Source organism: Peromyscus leucopus, chromosome X, assembly GCF_004664715.2.
Source record: "Peromyscus leucopus breed LL Stock chromosome X, UCI_PerLeu_2.1, whole genome shotgun sequence".
NCBI classification, from domain to species: domain Eukaryota; kingdom Metazoa; phylum Chordata; class Mammalia; order Rodentia; family Cricetidae; genus Peromyscus; species Peromyscus leucopus.
This window is the reverse complement of record NC_051083.1, coordinates 11,298,827-11,323,445: the sequence shown is the minus strand read 5'-3', so window position 1 is coordinate 11,323,445 and position 24,619 is coordinate 11,298,827. Positions and strand designations below refer to the sequence as shown.

At 38.8% G+C, this 24,619-nt stretch overlaps 1 protein-coding gene across 12 annotated transcripts in view; it reads right to left on the bottom strand.

The window, feature by feature from the left end:
- Positions 1-24,097, bottom strand: part of Cask (calcium/calmodulin dependent serine protein kinase) — a 341,951-nt gene extending 317,854 nt beyond the window's left edge. For 6 of the 12 annotated variants that reach the window (XM_028875900.2, XM_028875905.2, XM_028875903.2 and 3 more), the window contains exon 1: positions 23,938-24,096. In XM_028875900.2, coding sequence (XP_028731733.1) covers positions 23,938-23,996 — 59 coding nt within the window. In that variant the 5' untranslated portion in view covers positions 23,997-24,096. Of the gene's footprint in view, positions 1-23,937 lie in introns of all 12 variants that reach the window. The other 6 variants (XM_028875908.2, XM_028875902.2, XM_028875909.2 and 3 more) reach the window with 3 other exon arrangements.
- Positions 24,098-24,619: the final 522 nt, after the last annotated feature.

The window sequence follows — 24,619 nt, the reverse complement described above, 5'->3', positions numbered from 1 at the left end:
ACAACCAAAGAAATAAAGAAAAAGACGGATAGATTATAACTATGGGAGAGGTGTTTTTTAACCAACCTCCACTTAACAAATTTCACAGGGTGAAATTTAATGAATGCCCACAGCATGTTGACTACTCAATGCCAATTGTCTACTAGCAAATGCACACGCTCAAGAGCCCCACAAAATAAAATGTCTACGAACCAAGAGTCACTTAACGTTTGTTCAAAAATGTGTTTCTCTTTATGCTAGTTTTGTAGGTGTTTCTGGAATTCTTAATTAGAGGTTGCTGCAAACACCAGATAAAGGTGATCCTATATTAAATATGGGTGACAAGGCTGCAAAACACATTTGGGGGGACTGTAAGAGACATAAAAGGGTCAGATTACAGCTCATTATTACTCCACTTTAAAGATGTATAAACTCAGAAATAGAAGACATTAGTAAAATCAGTCAGCCATAGAAAGACAAATACTACATGTTCTCATTTATATGTGGAAGCTAAAAAACCAGTAGTACCCAGAAGCTGGTAAGGATAACAGAAGGTAAGGGGGTAGGTAGATGGAGAAAGGGTAGTTAATGTGGTTGACAAAATTTATCTATGACAAAATAGAACAAAGAGGATCTTGGGCTGGGCATGGTAGTGCATGCCTTTCCTGGCACTAAGAAGGCAGAGGTGGCAGATCTCTCAAAGTTTAAGGCTAGCCTGGTCCATATAGTGAGTTCCAGGCCAGCTACAGCTACATAGTGAGACCTTGTTTCAAAAAAAAAAAATCAAACCAAAAATCTTGAATGTTCTCAACACAAAGAAATGACCAATGTTTGAAATGATGATCATATTAATCATTCACTCCGATCTAATTGTTACATATAGTATATATTACTGAAATATCACATGATTCCTAATAAATATGCACAATTACATCAATTAAAATTAGTAATACATATTTTAAAAGATCGGTTCATATTAAGCTAGAAGTTGCAAAGGCCATGTTTAAAATTGGAAATAATCCGCTCTCTCTTTAATAGACCAGCGATGAGATCCAATCACATCAAATAGAAGCTTCCTCTAGATGGTTTTTAGTTTTTCAACATCCAAACTCATTAGGTAGAATTTTTTAAGTAAATTTGAAATATATTTAAAAGATAATAGCAGATTAGTTCCTTTGCTATACTGAATTTATATAAATTAGAGAGGGAAAGAAAGGGCGTGGATTTGGGCGGGTGGGGAAGTGGGAAGGATATAGGAGGGGTGAGGGGAAGGGAAAGGGAAACCATAATCAAATATATTCTATAAAAAAATCTATTTTTTAAAAGAAAAGTAATGGGCAATGAAAGGACAACAGATAAAACAAATTGGCAATTTGTAAATATTTTAAAATTTAAATATGAAAATTAATACTTTCATTGGTTATCAGAAGATTAACAATAATTCTATGTGATACTATTTTTGGTCTATCAGATCAATAAAATGTAAGCAATAAGCCAGGCATGATGACACACAATTCTAATCCTAGCACTTGGGAGACAGAGGCAGGGAGATCTCTGTGAGTCTGAGATCAGCCTGGTCTATACAATGAATTCCAGGCCAGCCAGGGCTACATAGTGAGACCCTGTCTCAAAAGAAAGCAAAACAAACATTCCTAAGCAATAAGCACAATCAGTATTGCCAAATGCACAATGCAATAGATTAGTTTATCACTAAAATCAAACATTTTGTTGTAAGTTTTCTAGAAATCACACTGGCAGTCCTTCTAAACCTGGAACTTTACAAATGTCGGGACTAGTGGAATAGATCAGTGGGCATAGGCATTTGCTCTGCAAGTCCAGCAACCTGAGCTCAATCCCTGTAATCGATGTGAAGGTGAAAGGAGAAAACTGACTCCACCAAGTTGTCCGATAACACACAAGGCAATAATAATTTAATATCTCTATCATTTGACTAAGCAGTTCCACTTCTGGAACTCCATTCTTGGTAAACACGTAAACACACAGACACACACACACACACACACACACACACACAATCTGGATAAAGCTTTGGCAGCAAGACATACTTTCTGAAAGTACTATCTGTAACATTTTAAAAAGTGGGGAGACAAAAATTACTATGGTAGACACTGCAGGTGAAATAGTAAAACTGTTACAGGCTTTCCTGAGGTTAGAGCCTATTGGGAAAGTCAGTCAAATTAGACAAGTAATTATCTAGAGTACAATAATAGGGGAATCACCACATAAATTATGAGGCATTCAAATAAATGATGAGATGATACACAGTCATCAGAAATTATTTATAATGAATTATCAAGAACATGAGAAAATACTTGTACTAAATGAAAAGCTATCAAATTACAGATACAGTGTAAACCTATGGGGAATGGCAAGACAAAAAAAAAAAAAAAAAAAAACAGCACAAAGCTTCTGCCTACTGATGATAAAGACCAGCAGGTCTGTGGCATTTGACATGGGGCTGTTTCCATCCTTTACCAGGACTCTGTGGTCTTCTAGCTTTGTGGACACTGCCACTAAAGGGAGTTGACCTGATTTTGAACCCCATTGTTGGGGCACTGCAAAAGAGTAGTAATCATTAGTGAAGAGTCAAAAACCACAGCTGCTTAAACTCGCAATATTTCTTTGAGGCAAATAAAACAACAGCCAAGCATGTAAATGGGAGATCTTCAAGATGACACAATAGAAGGCTTAAAAGCACTGATGTATTTTGGAGGTTCAGGAAGACTGCATATGTGCAAAGCTATGTGCATGCCCAAGAGGCACTGGAGAGGGTCCCAAATATCTATTACTGCTGTCTGCTTGTGAAGCCCTGCAAAATCTCTAAGTACAGGCGCGCGCGCACGCGCGTGTGTGTGTGTGTGTGTGTGTGTGTGTGTGTGTGTGTGTGTGTGAGAGAGAGAGAGAGAGAGAGAGAGAGAGAGAGAGAGAGAGAGAGAGAGATATCGAGATCATTTTATTTTTTGAATTAGTTGACAAAGTAGTATGTTTTCATACATGTTTGGTTTTGGCTGGCTCTCCCCACCATCCCTCATCAAATCTGCCTTCCTTACCATACTTTTCTCCCAGTATTCTTCCTTTCCACTTTAATTGTGTGCCCTCTTGATCACTGCTAAAGTCTCTTTTTTTCCCAGTCATGTGCCCATTTCTAGTTTCTGAGCCTCTTCTCATATTCCCTCCCACCTAGATATGCATATTTTACAGTTAGAGGCTAGAATCTGCACATGGGAAAGAACATGCACACTTGTCTTTCTCAGCCTTGATTACCTCACTTAGTATTTTTCAGTTCCACTCATTTTCTTACAAAATCCCAAGTATATTTTTCTTTATCATGGAATAAAACTCCATTACACCACACACACACACACACACACACACACACACACACACACACCACATTCATAATGCCATCTTCTGTTGATGGATATCCAGGCTGGTTTCACTTCTTTGCTATTGTGAAAGGAACTGATAAACATGGATATGCAAGAAACTCTGTAGCAGGATTTGGCATTCTTTGGGTAGATGCCCAGGAGTGGTCTAGCTTGGTTACCTGATTTCTATAGTGGTGCATTAGCCTACACTTCCCATCATTCCTCTCTCCTATATCCCAACCAGAATTTGTTGTCATTTATTTTCTTGATGGATGGCATGCTTAATGGGGTGGGATGGAATCTCAAAGTAGATTCACTTGATATTTCTCTAATGGTTAAAGATGTTGTTAGTTTCTTTTACTGCACAGAAGTTTCTTAATTTTCATGTACTTCCATTTGGTAATTAATACAGTCGTTTCCTGTGTTACTGGGATTACAGTCACAAGTCTGTCGCCTGTACCTACATTCTGAAGTGCTTCCCCCTTTGTTTTAGCAGTTACCATATTTCCTGTTTTAAATTAATATCTCTGATGCAGTTTGAATGGATTTTTTATGCAAGATGAGAGATATAGATCTAATTTCACTCTTCTGCCAGCACCATTTATTGTATAGGCTTTTTCCTAATTCATGTTTGACGCCTTTGTAAAAACTCTGGTGTCCAATGCTGTATTTCTTTGTCTCTGGGTATTCTAGTAGGTTCAATGGTCTACAAGCCAAGCAGAAGTTTAAAGATCTTACTTTATTATTTTTAAGTCATGTATATATGTGCTTATATGCACATTAGTGCAGGTACCTATGGAGTCCAGAATAGGGTTTGGATACTGTAGAGCTGGAGTTTCAGGTGGTTTTGAGCTACCACTGCCAGACATGGATGCTGAGAACTGAATTCAGGTCCTCTGTAAGAGAAGTACAAGCTCTTGACTGCCAGTCCATCTCTTCAGGCCCTAAAGCGGCTTTCAAACTGCCTGGATGTCAAATGTATGCCCCACTCCACACACAGCTTGTCCCTAACAAAAGGTGTTAGGCTTACTGGCTCAGAATGTTTAAGGAAAACTGGTCTTGACTCCCCATTAAGTTATGCTGAGCCAATGGAAAACCCTAGAAAGACAGACTTTAAAAAACCAAAACAAATCAAGGATTTAAAGAAAACAAAACAAAACGCTCATCCAGGCAGGATGGCATATGCCTGTAATCCTAGCATTCTGGAGGCTGAGGCAGGAGCACTACTTTGAGTTTGAGGTCAGTCTCGGGTACATAGTAAAGACAACCCAGGCCACAGAGATCTGGTCCAAAAGAAAGCCAAAACTTTTGAAGAAAACAAAACTCAATCAATTAACAAAAAAATCTCTAGCATAGACTTCAGCAGCTCCATGCTACCAAAGAGGAAGACTACATAATTAGTTCAGGCAATCACTGAACCAAGTGAAAACAAGAATAACCACTACCTTTGGAGGCTCATAACAGAATTATTTTAATATAGTATTCAAAGACTCAACCTACTGAGAAAAATCGCTGAAGGAAAATAGTAGCCAACAGAAATCAGCCCTGAAGGGACCCAACTGTTGGGTTTAGTAGAGTTCATGTTCTAATTTTGATTACATTTCAACATGTGTATGCACACAGGCACATTTGAACATACCACAGCAGATGTGTGGAGGTGTGAGATGACAACTGTGAGACTCAGTTCTCTTTTCCACTTTTTTTACATTTGTGTGTGTGTGTGTGTGTGTGTGTGTGTGTGTGTGTGTGCAGAAGACAACATGTATGAGTTTGTTCTTTCTTTCCACCATATGGGTTCTGGAAATCAAATCAGGTCATCAGGCTTGATAGCAAACACCTTTACCCACTGAGCCCTCTTGTCCACCAGGGAGTTAGTTCTCTCCTTCGACCACGTGAGTCCCAGGGGTTGAACTCCTAAGTCATCAGGCTTGCCAGCATGTGCCTTTATCTACTCAGCCATCTCACCAGCCAGGGTTTAGGAGATTTTAAATTAGGTATTGTAAATATGTTCACATAATTAAAAAAAAAAAACTTTGTCTAAAAAGTTAAAAGTTAAAAGAAAGTATCATGACTCATTAGATAGAAAATAACAATAAAGAGACAGAATCATAGAGAAATTGTAGTGCTAAAAATTATTTTAGTGCTCTTTTCCTGTTTCTACCAAATTACCCAGGGGAAGTGGCCAGCTGAGTGCACTCCAGATTAGGCTTCATTTGTAACTCACCACTACGGCCAAGGAAGGCGCTGCTACTAAGGTGTAATAGACATTAGTACTGCACTGCTTTATAAGCAGTGCTGTCAAACCACCCTTATCCACGATAACTTAATATGAGGAGACAGTGAAGCTGCCAAAGCCTCAGACAAGCACCAAGTCCATTGGTGGTGGTTGGAATAAGAATGGCCCATAGACTCATATATTTGAATGCTTAGTCATCAAGGAGTGGCACTACAAGAGAAGGATTAGAGGACATATGGCCCTGTTGGAAGAAGTGTATCACTGGTGGTGGGCTTTGAGGTTCAAACGCCCAAGCTAGGTCCAGTGTCATTCTTTCTTCCTGCTACCTGTGGATCTAGATGTAGAACTCTCAGCTACCTCTCCAGCACCATGTCTGCCCACACTCCACCATGCTTCCCACCATGATGATAATGGACTAAACCTCTGAAACAGTAAGCAAGCTCCAATTAAGTGCTTTCATTTTATAAGAGTTACATGGTCATGATGTCTCTTCACAGCAATAGATCAGTGACTAAGACACCATCTTTGTATGGTTTCATCCGATTGTGATGAGGCTATCTAAAGAATAGAAAGAAAAATTTATAGAAAAACACTGAGGCTTATGGTGAGTTCTCCTTTTCCTCCTCTTCAGTGGAGTCTGTTAAGGATCTGTTATAAGATCATGCCATCTGTAAGGAGAAAATTTAATGGTTTTGTGATTTGGATGACTTTTATTTATTAATTGTTCTGGCTTTATCTTCTAGTAATATATTGAATACAATTGGTGAGAGTGGGTATCCCTGACTTGTTTATAACATTAAAGGAAAAGCTTTCAGATTTTTCAAGATTCAGTGTATTAGCTGTGGGGTTGTTATACATAGATTTCAATGCGCTCAGGTATATTCTTTTCTAGTTGTTTTTGTCATGAAAGGATTTTAAATTTCATTGGATTTTTTTCTTCTAGTGAGATCACCACAAAGGTTTTATACTTATTCTGTTTTACATTAACTATTACTATATAATGAACCATCTTTGCACCCTACAGATAAATTTATTTAATTATGATGTATGATCCTTCTTCCCTCCCATCCATGCTATCTGAATTTTAATAGTAAGTAAATGAAATATAAAGTTAGTTTGACTGGTATCAAAGGTAAAAGGAAATAATTAGTTAATACAACATTTAAAATTATGGAATCACTAATTTTAGAGTTCGAGAAGATTTAAGAAATCAGTGAGGTCAACTCTCTAATTTCCCATTGAAAAAAATTATGAATCAAAGAGGTATATTTACTTGTCCATGTAATGCTATAGGATGCTGAACTTGCTTAAAGAAAAAAGCAATCTTAGAAGAGTCCCTTTAGGTATAGCATTTTTGTAACAAGTGTGAAAGTTGTGAAAAACAAAATGGAGTCATTTATGACAAAGTGTAATAATCAGTAAACCAGGAAGAGAGGGGTCCTCATACAAGTTTGACTGACTACACAAGTTATCACAAACATTGCCAAAATTGCAACCTTGAACAAAGAAATACTTCTTTCAACAAGGATGTCTACCCAGCAATTACTGTTCAACTCTGGACTGACATGTGTCCCCCATTACTAAAACTTTTAACCAAGGATAATGCTTTCAAAATAAAGTATGAAATGTTCTTTGTTTTGCCTTAAAAAAAAACATGTATCTTTTTTTGCCTCCTTAGTGTGCTTATGGTCCATTGTAACACCCAGAAAAGCAGACTGTAATCTTGTCGTTTCTGATTTAAATCTTTATTTTGGAAAGTCAGTTTTTCTATCACTCATTTGAGGATCATAAAAGCATAGATGACCTTTTAATCTGTTATTAAATTTGGATTGCTTATATTTGGTTGAAGAATTTTCAGGTATCTTCATCATGGATATTGACTTGTAATTTTCTTTTCTGTAGTGTCCTTGTCTGTTTTGGCATTAGAATAATGCTTACCTCATAAAGTCAGTTTGAAAATATTCTTCCTCTTCAAGTTTTAAATAGTTTGTAAAGGAATGACATTAACTCTACTTTAAATGTTCAGGAGAATTTATCAATGAAACTCACCAGCCTTGCCTCCTTGCTTTTCTTGGTGGAAAGGTTTCTGATTACTAATTTAATTTTCTCATGCATTTTTGGTTTGTGCAGATTTTACTTCTTTTTGATCCAATCTTAGAAAGGTATATTTCTTCAGGTTATCTGATTTGTTATCATATAATTGTTCATGCAGTCTCTTATAATTCTAGTCATTTCTCTATTATTTGCTGTAATGACCCTTCTTCATTTATAATTTTGATTATTTTTCTTAATCTGCCTAAAGTCTTGTAGATTCATCTTTTCAAAAAAAAATCCTGTTTTGATTTTTTTTCTATTTTCTATTGTACTAATTTTTGCTCATTTATTTTTTCATTTTGATGGTTTGGGCAGCTTAGTTTCTTCTTTTTCAACCTCAGGCACAAAATGAAGTTGTTTATTTGTTATCTTTGCTTTTTCTTGATGTGGACTTGGGTGTGTGTTCATGTGTACGTGTACACACATGTGATGCAAGTGCATGTGTGGGCCAGAGGTGAACATCAGGTGCCTTCTTCAGTTCTCTCCAACTTATTGTTTGAAACAGTCCCCCACTTTACCTTTTGGTTTTCTGACCCATTTAGTTTAACCGGGGCCACCTGTGTAAGCACAGTCACCCACCTTTGTGGCTCTAGCCATCCTAAGTGTAGTGTCTGTCACTATTGTTTCTTATTTGCATTTTTCAATGACTTAATGGTGGACACTTTTTCATGAGTCCACTGGTGATTTAGAAATCATTTGGGGGGAAAGCATAGTTTAATGAGTTTTATTTAACAGTGACTAACCTGAAACTACTACATCCTAGCAGCTACCATATTACCTACCTTTGCTCAAGGTCAGGTGGGGTTAGCTAGTTGACTGAAAGTCAAGTCTAGCCTTGTGGATCACACTAGATCAGCTGTTCTCAATCTGTGGGTTGCAACCCCTTTGGGGGGGTTAAATAGCCCTTTCACAGGGGTCGCCTAAGACCATCTGAGGACACAGATATTTACATTACAATTCATAACAGTAGTAAAATTACAGTTATGAAGTAGCAATGAAAATTTTATGGTTGGGGTCACCACACCATGAGAAACTGTATTAAAGGGTCAGAGCATTAGGAAGGTTGAGAAGCACTGGACTCAGTGGTCCTAGTGGAACAATTAATAATCCAGCAAGGAGAGAAGAAAGGTAAATCAATGCAAAGTCTAGAAAAAGGTGGTACCTAGTATAAAGTCTGATGCTTTGAAAGTTCTCAAAAATCAGGGAAACTAATTCGTTATTAGTACTGGATAAGAATCTACCATTATGTTCAATATCTACAATACAATTCTAAGTTTACTAATGTGTTCAAAGAGGCATCATGAGACTTCAAATGCTTTTGAAGCAGGAAAGTATTAGTACTAAAAGAAAACAGACCTGTTACCTGGAGACCAAGGTGCAATGTCTATTTCATAATGAGTCTTATCTGATACTACAGCATAAACACTCTTAAATAACATTCTCTGCCTACTAAGAAATTTTGAATTTGAACATTATAGCCTTGAAAATGGTTCAAAACACACATTCAGCAGAATTTATCTACAGCAGTTGCTTCTCTGAAAGGAACACTAAGCTCCCAAGCATAACTGGCTGCCAAGGAAGTGAGGAAAATTACTGATGCTTACTTCCGAATCTGTAGGGTTGTCCCAGACACCTCTGTACACAAGGACATGACAACACAGCACAAACCACCAAATCATTCCTCTTACCTGAAGCATAGTATGATTTACCAAACTTTTATCATCATCCACCCCTGACCTCTATTTCAGGTAGATAAAACAGAAAAGATGGGGTTGTTCAGATGATTCCTGTGGGTGGATTGTACTGTCGGGAAAATAATACTACTACCTTCTTGTAAAGAGTTCACCTTTTAGTCATCGCCATGAATAATTTTTAAAAATCTTCATTTCCAACACTATTTTGAGGAAACTGTAAAACTCAAATTATCTGACAGATAGGCTGCCTTGGGCAACAGACCTGAATGACCACATTCTGTGTACTTGCCTTTGTCTGTATCTCTCTTTGTATCTCACCACTGGGATGAGTAAGTAGGGCAAAAGGTATGAATTAAGTTGACTGAAAAAGTCTAAAAAATGAAAAGGGTATTTCAGTCATGTCCATTGTCTGAGATAAATCATGAACCAAAACAAACTCAGAAGTAAGATAGCTCAGTATCACTTAGTTAAGTCCTATTTTCTAACTTACTATTTACCAAGCACAAAAAGGGCAATGTAGAACATTAGTCATTGAGTTAGTAAGTTGATATTAGAGAGACATATGAGGGTCATATGTAAAGGTAGACAAGGGTATCTACCTAATGATTTTAACTACTCACAAAAAAACAATAATAAGATTTCATCTCAAGCAGGGATCAGTGAGCTTTTTGTTTACAGGACCAAATAACAAATAGTTGAGGCTCTATGGACAATGGTCCTACATAACTACTCAATTCTGCCTACAACATAAAAAGCAGCCATAGCAACTAGGCAGTGGGACCGAGTCCTGTGCTCATTGCATAAGTTGGCTGTTTGAAACCTGGAGTTTATGCAGGGACACTTGGCTCAGTCTGGGAGGAGAGGACTGGACCTGCCTGGACTGAGTCTACCAGGTTGATCTCAGTCCTTGGGGGAGGCTTTGCCCTGGAGGACGTGGGAATGGGGGTGGGCTGGGGGTAAGGGGAGGGGGTGGGAGGGGGGATAACAGGGGAACCCGTGGCTGATATGTAGAACTGAATGGTATTATAAAATAAAATAAAAGGGAAAAAAAAGAAAAGAGAAAAAAAAGCAGCCATAGACAATAAACAGGTAGTGAACCAATTTAGGCTATAGACCATCATTTACTGATCCAGGATTCTAAGTGGGTAGTTCTCAAAATTTGATGTGCATCAGAATTCTCTTGGAAGGCTTGTTAAAACAGTGATAGTGGTGTTCCATTCCCCTAGTTTCTGATCTGTAGGGTCAAGGTGAGGCCTGAGATCTGCATTCCCCACCCCCAAGACAGGGTTTCTCTGTGTAGTTTTGGTGCCTGTCTGGCTCTGCCTCCCGAGTGCTGGGATTAAAGGTGTGCATCACCACCGCCCAGCGAGATCTGCATTTCTAATACATTCCTAGAATGCTTAAATTTTTCCTTACAGGCTAACCAGATGTTGAAGAGTCTAAGTTCAAATGTGATTGGACACAAATGTTTCTCATGTGAAGTTCCAATTTTGAAAGTTCAACCAAAATATTACAATTTAAGGAAAAAAGGGGCAACATGCTAATTCACATTCTTTCTCTTTGCTTTTTTTTCTTTTGTCTTTTCAAGACAGGGTTTCTCTGTGTAGCTTTGTGCCTTTCCTGGAACTCACTTTGTAGACCAGGCTGGCCTCGAACTCACAGAGATCTGCCTGCTTCTGCCTCCCGAGTGCTGGGATTAAAGGCATGTGCCATCACTGCCCGGCTTCTCTTTGCTTTGACTACAGTGTAAATTTATTATTGCTCCATCAGTAAAATAAACATACTTCACCTTCAGATAGTCAACAGTTTGACTTAATACGTTCTAAGTCCTACCTAAGAGGCAACACTTATTATGTAATGCTCATAAAGACAACACAAAATCAGTTTAAAGACAAAGGTGGAACCCAGCAAGATGTGTGTAAAGGTACTCACTGCACCAGCCTTACAACTTGGGTTGGATCACTGAGACCAACAAAACAGGGTGAAAAGAAAGAACCCAATCATACAAGCTGTCCTCTGACCTCCACATATGCACTGTGGCCACTTAACACATGCACATGCACACACACACTTTTTTGAAAGGTAAATCATCCTTCCAAAATCAAAGAAAATTCTACAAAGCCCATTTCTAAGTAGAGGTGCTTCAACAAAACTTATATAATGTATAGAGCAATTTAAGACTTTTTGAAAATCACGCCATCTTATGCTCTTAAGCATCTCATAAAAACAGCAATGCCAGTTACTTTTGCTTTATGAGCCTGTATGTGTGTGTGTGCATGTATGCCATGTGCATTCAGTTACTCACAGAGACCAAAAGATGGCACTGGATCCCCTGGAGCTGGAATTAGAGGCACTTGTGAGATGCTCAACATGGGTGCTGGGAACAGAACTCAGGTCCTCTGCAAGAACAGCAAGCTCTCTTAACTGCTGAGCCATCACTCCAACTCCCCATTCTTCTTTTATAAGATGAAGAAATAAATACTGATGTCTCGTGAACTATTATTCAATAATTTTCCAACAGGCATGGTGGCATATGCCTTTTCAGCACTCAGGAATCTGAGGGAGATAAATTTCTGTGAGTCCAAGGTCTGCCTGGTCTATATAGTGAGTTCCAGGCCAGCCAAGGAGACCCTGACAAATAAATAAGCAAACAAACAAACAAACAAATAAATAATTTTAGAAATAAAGTTTATTTAGAATACTTATTTCTCTTGGCCTTATTTGGAGGGGTACATTTTAAGAGAGGTTCTCACTCTGTAACCCAGTCTAGCCTTGAATTTACAATAATCCTCCTGTCTCAGCCTCTCAAGTGCTGGAATTGCAAGAATGAGCCATCATGCCTGGATTGTCAATTACTAAATTGCATTTTCCCCCAAATACAACTTACAGTCCTCTCTGTCTAGAAATGGATCTGGAAATGAGAGGAAATGGGCTAATGAGGCCATCAAGTCCATATTCATATTCGTAAGCTTAATACTGAAGCCACCAGGGTAAGTCAAACCAAGAAACCTGAGGTTCCAGATGTCAACTAAAGCCCACTAAACCTGCTTACAGGTCATAGAATATGAAGTATGATCCAGCAGTATAATGGGAACACTCAACAACAGAAGAAATATTATTGTTGAGAATCTAAAAGGTGTAGCAGCAAGCCTTGAATGCTTCCTCTTCAGATTTCCAGGCTTTTTCTGCAATGATGATAACAAAGCATTTTCACATGAATAGACATTTTCACAGATCAGTTTAATTGCCATGAGAGAAATCTTCTTAAAAAATGTTTGAGACTATAATTATAACATTTCTCCTTTCCATTTCCTCCCTCCCAAACCTCCCATATACTCCTCCCCACTCTCCTTTAAATTCATGGCCTCTTTTCTTCACTAATGGTTATTGTATGCAGGTATATACACATATGTATACATATGTATGTATATATGTATATACATATATATAACACATACACAGATACATTCCTAAATAAAACCTGCTCAGTCTGTACAATGCTATCTGTATGTGTGTTTTCAGGGCTGACTGTTTGGCACTGAACAACCATTTGGTGTGCTCTTCCCCGAGGAGGGCCACCTCTCTCACTTCCTCAGTTGCCTACAGTACTTTGTGCAGGGATGAGGCCCCATGTGCTTTCTCTCCATCCAGTTTGGCATGCTCATTGGTGTCATCCTTGTTTAGCTAACATTTGGGCAGTCATATTGGTGAGATGTATGAGTGTGGCTTCTGATAACACTAGGAGACACAACCTCACTTATCTCTGGCTCTTACAATCTTCTCACTCCTTCCTCCATGTTCCCTGAGCCTCAGGTGTGAGAGCATTTTGGAGATGCATCCATTGCAAGAAAGCTTTTTAAGAAAAAAAGCATAGCTTACAACATGCATGATTAGTAAAGTTTTTTCCCTCACATCTTAGCATTTGTTAAAAATATGTTGATTATAGTGTGAGCTAAATATATTCTCAATCTGACCTGTTACCTGAATAGTATGACTTTTTCTTAAATTCATGTGAAATATACGTAAGAATTCTCAGTGAAAACAGCTTCCTGCTTGTTTTACAAGCATCTAATTACAAGTAATTTAATTTAAAAGAAAATATTTATTAAAAAGATAATCATGCTGGAGTGATGGCCCAGTGGTTAAGAGCACATGCTACTCCTGCAGAGGATCCTAGTTCAGTTCCCAGCACTCACATGGCTACTCATAAAAGGAACCCCCCCCACAGCTGAGGACCAAACCCAGGGCCTTGCACTTGCTAGGCAAGCGCTCTACCACTGAGCTAAATCCCAAACCCCGAAATTACTCTTTTTTTAAAACGATAATATCAAGGTGGGCATTGTGACCCATGCCTTTGTCCCAACAATCAGGAAGCAGAGTTATGTGGATGTCTGTGAATAAGGCCAGCCTGGTCTACATAGTTGAGATCCTGTCTCAAAAAAAAGAATAATCTCAAATTTAATGTCATTATACTGTTAGGGCTACAGCCTAATTAAGATGATATTAAGCCTAAGTAGACTACGGGAAGTTATTCATAAACAAATAAAGTCAGACAATCTTCTTTTAAACTAATGAGTTAAGGGAGAAAGGAAGAGCCAGCGAAACTTCTAACCTAAATGATGCAATATATACAACACTGTCCAAGGATCATAGGAAAAGACCCCTTTAACTCTCCTCTGAAGACAACCTATTTCCATAGAAGTTAGACCACCCTCTTCAACATGATGATCATTCTTACAGAGTGTGCATTTGGGTAATTTAGAGTCAGTGCCCAATCTTTCACAGACAACAATTTTAGGGTCTTTCTGTCTCATTTGTCCTCAGTTAAGATATGAAATTGCTGTCATAACAAAATTTGAGAAACTACTACACTATAAATTTAACAAATCTTGTATATAGCTATTTTTAAAATACATATCATGGGGTTTTCCTTTTCTTTTTTAAAAAAAATTACCACAATTTATATTGTATGTATATGTGTACACACACACCAGAGAACAACTTGCAGGAATTGGTTCTCTCCTTCTACCATGTGAGTCCCAGCAGGAATAACTCAGGCCATCAGGCTTAGTAGCAAGTACTTTAACTCTGAGCCATCCCACCAGTCCTACATTTTCCTTTTTTCCTCATGAAATCTCACATTATGAAGAATTAATATTTTACCAAATATCCAAATGCAAAAGTGTGATACAAAACTCTCTCTTTTAGCAAAATCTTTGGTGCTTTTTACAGCACTGTAAAACTACAGCCTAGGACAGATTTACAACTAAATTATGGAAACCTGTAGACTCAAAGAGTATCTTTCCTAGTACATAACAATTTTTGCTAAAAGACCCTAAATGCTCTTGAATATATTTCTAAAACTTTCCTAAGAGTTACTAGAGTTCCTTTACCTGAATCCTCTACTCCTTCTTAGAAATGAGGAAACAGGCCGAACATTTCAAAAATTACCTAAGGAGAAGACTAACAAACCTTTCAAGTTCCATACCCTCTACAAAGATTTCCTCAACTTTATTTTCCTGCTAGGTGTCTCGCTGTCTCTGGATCTCCACTTAACACACTCATTCAATAACTACTGCTGACTTTCTGCATGCTGGGTAAAGAACTGTGCAGAGACAGCAGTGTGAGCAAGTCAGCTGTGACTCTCGCCTTATCAGAATTCAAGAACTACTGAGATAGGGTCTCAATTAAACATTTCTCTTTTATTGATACAGAGCTCCTTGAGGCTAGAGAATCCAAGTGTTTGCTGAATAATAATGCAACTAAAATAAAAACATATAGACATTTCCATAGATGTATTATCTAATCCTCATAATCTCCCTAAGAAGAATATACTATCATTTTCATTTTACAGGCAAAGAAATTAATGATCAGAGATGTTAACTAATTTGCTCATGGCTTCACAGCTACAAATGAATGAATAGATACTAACACCTCTGCTGATTTTACCTACACAGTAGGAAAGGATGTTCATTTCACTATATTATTTATGGAACTGAGCATGTGTTTAGCACTGAGAAAGTACACATCTGAAAATTGTTGAAACTTATGTTCATAACTGCCAAAAGAAATTTGAGTATGGCAGAGACATTCTACAAACAAAAAAACACTTATGTTGCACTTTTAATCACTAATCTATGCACATAACTTGTGAAGTAGATATCATTCCTTCTATAAAGAAGAAAATGGCTACATTGTGCCTAAAGGTGATTAGATCAGATCTTAGGGGACTGGCTGCCTTACAAGCCACAAAGCAATGGAATCATATATTCAGAGGAAATAATAAGATAAGCAGGAAGACTAAAAATCTATGTTTCTTTAAAGCACAAATGTGAACACATGAAGGAGCAGTGAAACATTGGATATCTGCATAATATAGCAGAGGTAGACACCTCTGTAACTGAATAAACCCTCTGTTCATTTAATGAGCAGTAAAATCTACATATGGTTAAGTGATGTCCTAGTTTGTTTTCTGTTGCTGCAATCAAACACGGACCAAAAGCAACTTGGGGGAGGAAAGTGTTTATTTGGTTTACATGTCCCAGTCGCAATCCATCATTGAGGGAAGTCAGGGAGGAACTCAAACAGGAGCAGAGGCAGGTACTATAAAGAAAAGCTGCTTACTAGCTTGCTCAGTCTGCTTTCTTATACAACCCAGGACCACCTGCCAGGAATGACATCACCCACTTGAGCTAAGCCCTCCCACATCAATCATTAATCCAGAAAGTACCCCACAGATATTCCTACAGGCCAGTCTAATGAAGGCATTCCTTAGTTGAGGTTCCCTCTTCCCAGATAACTCTAGTTGGTGTCACAGTGACAAAAACTAACTAGCACAAATGACAACAATCCCATCTTAGACTGACATACACCAAAATACAAAGTCAACGTGTGTGTGTGTGTGTGTGTGTGTGTGTGTGTGTGTGTATGAGAGAGAGAGAGAGAGAGAGAAGAGAGAGAGAGAGAGAGAGAGACAGAGAAGAGAGATTATTGTTGTTTATTTTGAGACAGGATCCCATGTAGCCCAGGGTGGCCTCAAATTCAGTGAGTCTGAGACTAGTCTTGAACTCCTGTTCCTCCTGACTCTATTTCTCAAGTTCTAGAATTATAGGTGTGCCCCACCATGCCTAGCAAAATAGCATATTTTGGAGAAGAAACCACAGGGGAGAGAGAAGAAAGAATGGAGGGACAGAGGATGAGTATGAATCACTTACTGTACATGATGAAAATAATCACAATAACGTTTATAAAGCCAAAATGCTATACTAAAAGAAATATGAAATTTGGTTAAAAACAGAATGTACAGGTACCTAATAACAACACAAGAAGCTTAAATGAAAAAAATTATATAGCTAGATACAAAACATATATTGGCTTAAGTACAATTAAATAACCATTTTCTATTGTGACTAGATGGACAATTAAAAGAGCCAATGAACAAATTTAGAAGGTGAGGGAAAGAGGGTGAGAAAGGAGAGGGGAGGAGCATACTATCCAAGGACAAGAATTCTTTTTTAAAAAATTCTTGATACTAGAAAGAATTAAGAGCTCTCTATAGTGGAATAATTTTAGAAAACAACATTTGTGTGATAAATACCAAGAACTTAAAGTAAAACTTAAAGGATCAAATATTTACTTTGTCACTCAATAAAAGGCTTCCATCTAATTTATGGTCATATACAAGCAAGAGAACAAAAATGGCATCGTTTTGGGAAAATCAAACTATTTTACTTAAAAGCCAGTAATCAAAAATCTACAAAACACAAATACAGTGATAAATCTGTATTAAAAATTTGCAACTAAAATAGAAGCCCCAAAATGTGAAAGCAGAACATCTCATCAGCGTGGTGGCTGGTGACAGGTACTTTGCTCTACAGTGGTCACTGTACAAAAGTAGCCTTCTGACTACTTAATTGAGCAGTGCGGGTGACCAGTGTGACAGATTCAGAAGCTGCAGTTTAGGACATGGTTTTCAAAATCAAAATACAATTCAGTATTTATTGCAGGACATAAGAAATCACCCTATTCTACCCTCCAACAAATGCCTGTTTCTGAGAACCTCACTACTTCTAGCTTAGAAATGTAAAATAATTAGTCTGGAAAAAAAAAACACTTCAAGAGTAAAGGGGATGAAGAATGTTTCAAAACCAATTCTATTTTGGACAGATGGCCAAGATTCCTTATTTCCACTGCTAAAGAATACACAGATTTATCAGTTAGTTTGGTAAATAATATTTCATTACAGAGCAGTGGTTCCCAACCTTCCTAATGCTGCAACCCTTTAATATAGTTCCTCATGTTGTGACCCTCAACAATAAAATTATTTTCATTACTACTTCATAACTATAATTTTGCTACTGTTATGAATTGTAATGTAAATTTCTGATATGTAGGCTATCTGATATGCAACCCCTATGAAAGGGTCAGTCAACTCCCAAAGGGGTCATGACCCACAGGTTGAGAATCACTGTCATAGAGCAACAAGTGAAAAAAGAAGCAATGAAAGAAGGAATATATATTGTATCAAAGAGGTGAGAAATGTAACTGGAAAGTAAAGAAATCATCTTTTATAGTAATCCATTTGAAAACTGAAAATCAGTCTTATTTTAAAGAAGTCCAGTGCAGTCTTTTTCACAACCTGAATCACCAGTAGAATGTGGCCGAAAGGTTTTCTAAAGATTATTAGCTTTAGAGGCAGACAGAATCCCATGTGGTCTTGGCCAGATTACTCCGCACCACCTCTTGTGCTCAGTCTTCTCTGTAAAAGGGTTAAATTAAATGAGATGATACATGTAAAATGCCTAATATTAGAAAGGCGAGTCAATATCCTTTGCCAAATAGTCATTAGGTTATAAAATGTTTTTCATTTTAAAACTTACTGTGTTAAAGTTCCTTTAAAGGCAGTTAAAGTATAAAACATTTACAAAAAGACAACCATTCAAGCACAATCTCAAAGCAATGTGGTATACCTATTTCTACAATTTATTGATCATAGCTATAAATAGAAATGCAAGAACTTTCAATGTAAAGGAAATATCTAAGAACACAATTTAAAGGAAATTAGAAATATAGTCCATTGTGTGAAGCTTATATATACAAGAGGAAAATGGAAGGTGAACTGTGCATGTCAATTGTACACAAAGTATGTTTCCACTGTGGAAGTTAAAGAAGTCCACATGAAACACTTAGGAAGAAGCTGCAAATGAAAACCCCTAAAGCAATTGCTAAAAATCTACAGTAAAGTGATATGTACAAGTAACTGAAGAGCTCACTTTCCCCCCAAGAGGGCTCCAGAATCAACTGCTCAGGAATAAGACCTTACTTGTCTCAAAATTTTGTAGGTTGCCTTCTATGAAAGGGCAACTGAATCTCAAGTGTTGGAATTATCTAGATTCTTAGAAATGTAGCTGGTGACTGTGTGTTTCATTTGCCTTACTACATGGCTATTGCTGTGATCATGTTCTTTTTTCTTGTAACACTACTTGCTTTTGGAAATTTTTTAAATCATTCAGACTTACACATGACCTTTTCCTAACATTAAAAACTAGTTTATGTACAGTGTCTACTTAAATTTTCAGAAAGATTCTTCTATATGATGTAACATTCCCCCTGAGGTACTAGAACTCCAAATCACTGAGATAATCAATACATGAGAAATCCAGAGTGATTAGTACAAATCAGGAAAGCTGATTTTTCCCTCTCTGCTTAATCACATATTTTATATATTATTAACCCAGTATTTACATAAGATTGCATTTAACTCAATTCTCTGGCAAATTGCATTACTATAGTCACAGGTACAGAACTAAAAGTATGCAAGTAACTTAACCATTCTCTTTTAATCAAATGTTTGTGCAAACAATCCATACTAAACTAATGAATTTCTTATTAAATTAAGCCATTGCAGTAGAAAACTATCATCAATGGTTATTGAAGCAATCGTTGTTCTGTGTTGTTCCCAACATCAGACAATCATCATGTTAGCATTAGATGAGTGTCATAAATCAATGTGAGTCTTAAAAGGCCCATGAAACCAAAGCCAAACATGGGCTGAAACTAAATTCTTACACAACAGCCTCAGAGACAGAAGTGCACAGAAGATAAAAATCCATGTTTTGGTCTAGTAGCTTAAATGCATTACAAAATATATTTACTCTATTTTGTAAAAATTTTAATCCTCTGAAAAGCTAGTTCCAGAATGTTACATATATCAGCTAAGTTTTAAAACAGTGACTCTTCACACAAGATTCATTTTGTTTTAAAAGAAATAGCTGACATGTCTGTCCCAGAGATTCTGCCTCTGTCACAGGGCCCTGGCACTGATCATTTTTAAAAGCTCCCCTGACAGTGCTACTATGCAGCCAGGTAGAGCACTACTACTTTAAACTAATTCAGCCTTTTGGTACACTAGTTACTCCAAGGTGGATAAATCGACTTTTTGTCTTTAAATGTGATTTTATTAACACTACTCCATTTATCCACACCTAACGAGTGACTCTTACATTGCAGGCAGTGTGTTTAGCAATGAAGATGTGTGTTATATATTCCCCCGCCTTCCAAAGCTACCTATTAGCCAGGTAGAGAGATCATAAATAAGTAACTGTAATTAAATATGATAAGTGCTCTTGGGGTGTAAGCAAATACAGCAGCCCTGGCAAACTTGCAGGTCATCCTTGAGCAAGGGTCATGCTGCATCATTCCAATTTTAGTCTGTCTTAGCAGAGCAGGAGAGTCAGGAGTTACAGGTTCTCAAACATCCTAAAATCCAGGACAAATCTTCATCATACACAAGTTCAGAACTGTACATTGTGTGACCCTCTTTCAAAAACACTGCTTCTGCCAGAAAGATGGTGGGTTTTTTATGTTTTAATTTAAATGAACTGTTTTAAAACTTCTTTCATATACTATTACTGATTTTACATTTACCTACAAAACTATAAATCTGCAAAAGGGACAGTTATGACATAAATTAATCATTAATTTGTATTTGCATAATACCTTTTCTTTCTAGTAATTGCTACATTTGTTAGGATAAGAAGCTTGGGAACTAGATGGGTGTGGTGGTACTGTACAATCAATCCCAGCATGTAAGAGGCAGAGGCAGGTAGATATCTGTGAGTCTGAGGCCAGCCTGGGCTAGACATAGTAAGACCTTGTCTCAAAAAAAAAAAAAAAACAAAAAAGGAAGTTTGGGACTGTAACTTAATTTACTTCAATAACTTCAAAGATGCCATATGAAAAATGTTATGGAAACAAGAGGCATTGAAGAGTTTTTGCAACTTGCAAAAAAAAAAAGAGGGAGTTTTAATTTGTTAAAAAGAAATGGCATCTTCCTAATCTTTATAGTTGATATATGATTCTTTCAAAAATAGCTTTAGCAACAGTAAAGGTTGCAACAACTACAAAGAAAATATAACCTAAATAGCATCTTCCCTCAAACCTCCCTACCTCCAGTCATGTTCTTAACCAAGAAAAAGACGCCTAAGTGGGGGGGGGTCTATTACATTAGAATTAAAGCCAGGTGTGGTGGCACACACCTTTAATCCCAGCACTCAGATCTCTCTGTGAGTTAAGAGCAGTCCTATCTACATAACAAGCTCCACGCCAGCCAGGGCTACATTAGTGAGGCCCTATCTCAATAAACAAACAAACAAATAAATTGGAAATATCCTTGACACCACCAATAATGCCTAGCTCATAGAGGATGAGTGAGTAGGTGGATAGGTGGGCAGAGGAGTGAGTAGGTGGCCAATATGTCTAGAAAACCGAAATCTATTTTAAAGAGCCTTAGTGAAATTTTAAAACTATTAAGACATTGTGGCATAAACACAATTCATGATACTAATTTCATATGAAAGAAAATCAAAATTCTGTAGAGTCTGGATAGAAATCAACAAAAAGATTTCAGGATGAATGATGATCTGCAAGGCCTTTCTGTTTAAGCTCATAATTGAACAAATCCTTAGTTTAAATGTATGCTGTCAAGGTCCCTGCAAAAAAAAATCTCAAATGAATTTCAATTTCAGGATCAATACATACTGACACAATTTACTGGAGAAACCTTCAACCTTTGCACAGGGTAAGGAACACTATCATTACATTTTTTAACGCTGAGACTATCTTGTCATTTATAAAATGCCATTTCTTGAAATAGTGAATCCAAGTCAGATTTGTAGAATGGGAATGAAATCTCACAGTTCACAGAAGTGCAGGCAGCCACTGACTACCTAGCATCTCAAAATTAGCTTGTTCTTCCTCCTTATGCAGCTGCAAAACAACAGAACAGATCAACTTAATTTTACCAGGGGTGTCTTCTGAAAATATTTTAGCAATTTTAAGTCAGCACAATAAAGACCGCTAACATGAAGCTAACCACTTTTCAAAATCCAAAGGGATCAATCACACTGTCATCTTTTCAGACCTGAAGGAATCAGAACCAGTCACCAAAATTGATTCAACGATGGCTATTTTCCAACATCATAATGTACGCAAGCATCTTAATTCCACATTTTCCAAGGATCAACAGCAGGCTCACTTACAACAGCAATAACTAAGATACAACAAATATCACTCACTCACACATGGTCATTTGGGTGGTTTGGAAAAACATCTAATTTACCTTCTTTGTGTGCTCTTAACAATGAAGAAATGAAGGAGATTTTTGATATTTTTTCTCTAGAAATGTGGTCGTCAATTGTGGCTATTAAGCACTTGAAATGTGGCTAATCCAGCTGAGGCAATAAATTTTTGCATTTTGCTTAATTGATTAAAATTTAGAAATAGTAATAGTAAATTCAGTTACTGGAAAACTTTTATGTATGTTTGGAACAACTTGAGTATGTGAATCTACTTTTGCACATGCAAATTTTATGAGACCTAAATACAGATCAAGTAGTTCTGGAGAAAATTCAGCTTAGCGTCAGAATTGAGATGTGCTGTTAGTATAAAACACACATTGGATTTCAATGGCTTAGTATGAAAACATGCACAGCATTGCAAAAAAATTCATGCTGAAATCACTAATTCAGATGTAGTGTATTAAATAAATTATTTTACTAAAATTAATTGCACCTTTTTGTTTGAAATCGTTGTAATGTGGCTACTAGAAAATTATACATTACACGTGGCTCTCATTAGATAGCTTTGGACAGCGCTGCTCTAGGGCACATCCACGACTCTACCAGACACATTTGGACATCTTCCTCCTAACAGACAGGCTGGCCATTGAACAATGGGGCAAGGAGTAATGCGTCCTCGAAGCGTTTGGATCTATGGAAAGAGTGTAGCAAGCTCAACCCACAATTTCACCCTGTGAGCAGCAGTGTAATACCTCAATATGGAGGAAAAAAAATGAGTTATCAGTACTCAAAAAATTGAAACTGAGTATACTGCAGACAACTTAAAAGAGGTAGAGCCAACTGCTCTGTCTTGGTTTCATTTCCCAACTGTGGACCTTAAAATAGACAATAAAGCACCGCTTCCAAAACGACGTGAAATATTCCAATACTAGCTATCTAACGAGCCCTATTAAATAAGCAAAAAATCGCTCTTAAATCTTATCTCAACTTCCAAAGCCACAGAATACACGCTGAGCTAGGAAATCAACTTCAGATTGCCAGCATTTCCCTCACAAGCAAATTAGCAGGATTGTGCACTTGGAATATTGTTTGACAAGAATGAAAAGGAAACAATTCAAAACAGATTTCAGGACTGGACAATTAGATGAGGAACTGCAGATTTAATTCTCAATCAGTACTGTGATTAATCTGATTCCCTGCTTTTCCCTAGTGTAATTATACAACACAGATGAAAGGATGAGCATTTGGACTGTCAGTTCTATATTTTAGACCAGCCCGGTGACTCAAAGCAGACGGCTCTACCACGCTAACCACCATCCCAACAACAGTGGAAGGGAGCCTCGAGCACTGATTGTACAGTCATTGCATAACGAGGCATTAAAAATTTGGGTGCCCCTAACTCTTTCTACGATCGTCTAAGGCAGGTGAAGAATTTGCTGAAACTGGACGCACCCGTCTTCAATGACCCTCTTAAATCCGGGCATGGGGTGAACACAAAGGCATCTGTCTAATATCCTGGCACAATAGACACACACCCCACAATTAAAAACCCTGGACGCGCTCTCTCGCTCTCTCCACACAAGCACACGAAATGCAGGCTGCTCTTTTCGTAAAAGGTCTATGGTACAGGAAAGGTAACAATAACCTCAACTGTTCCCAGGAAGCAACTATAAAATCGGTCCTGCCACGTCCCTGTGTAACCGTCAGATAAAATGCAGGAGCCCGCCCCACGCCTTATGGGGTGGCCGACCCGGGCTCGTTGGCCTCCACGGGTGGCGGAGAAGCCCCCAGACCCTCTCCTGGCAGGAGACCAGGTACACGTCTATAAATACTCCAGGGTGAAGAGGACAAGGGAAGCAGAGGGGAGGAAGAGAGGGCAGGGGGCAGGCCCGGAGCGGGTGCGGGAGGCCCCGGGCATCGCTGAAATGCATTTTTCCACACTCCCGCTCCCTCGAGTGGAGACTCACTTGCCGATCACCTCGCACAGCTCGTACACATCCTCGAACAGCACGTCGTCGTCGGCCATGGTCCGGAGGGGACAGTGGCCGCAGCGTGGAGGGTTCTGAAAACTGGGTTGGGGGCGCCCAAGAGCTCAGTGCCCGGAGCTCCGGGCTCGCGTCCTCTCCACCGGACCCGCAAGCCCTCAGTGCTGAGGAAGCTCAACTGGGGCCGCGAGGCCGGGAGACTGCAGCGCCTTTCCTCTGCCGGCTGCCGCCCCGGCGCGGGCGGCGGGGCCGGGGCGTGGGAGCGAGGCGGCCCGGGCCCGGCGCCGCCCGCCCGCCCGCTGCTCTTGGCGCTGTCGCTCGCGGCCGCGCTGCCGGGCGTGCGGACCCTCGGGGATCGCGAGGCGCCGCACTCTCCGCTCGTCAGCCCGCGCGGGCCGCGAGGCCGCGACCGCTCCCTCTGCCCGAGACCGGCTCCGGCGCGGGGCAGCTCGGGCTACAGGGGGGGCCGCGACAGGACCATGGAGGGAGGATCGTCGCGAAGGGAGGTGGTGGCGGCCGATCGGCGCTGGGGACCAGGAGGCGGCGGCAGAGACGCTCCCTCCTCCTTCTGCTCCTCCCGCCGCCGCCGCCCGCCCGAGTGTGGGAGGGGGCTTCGCGGGATGAGTGTTCAGTACGGGCGGGAGCCGCGACCGCTGCCTTCAGC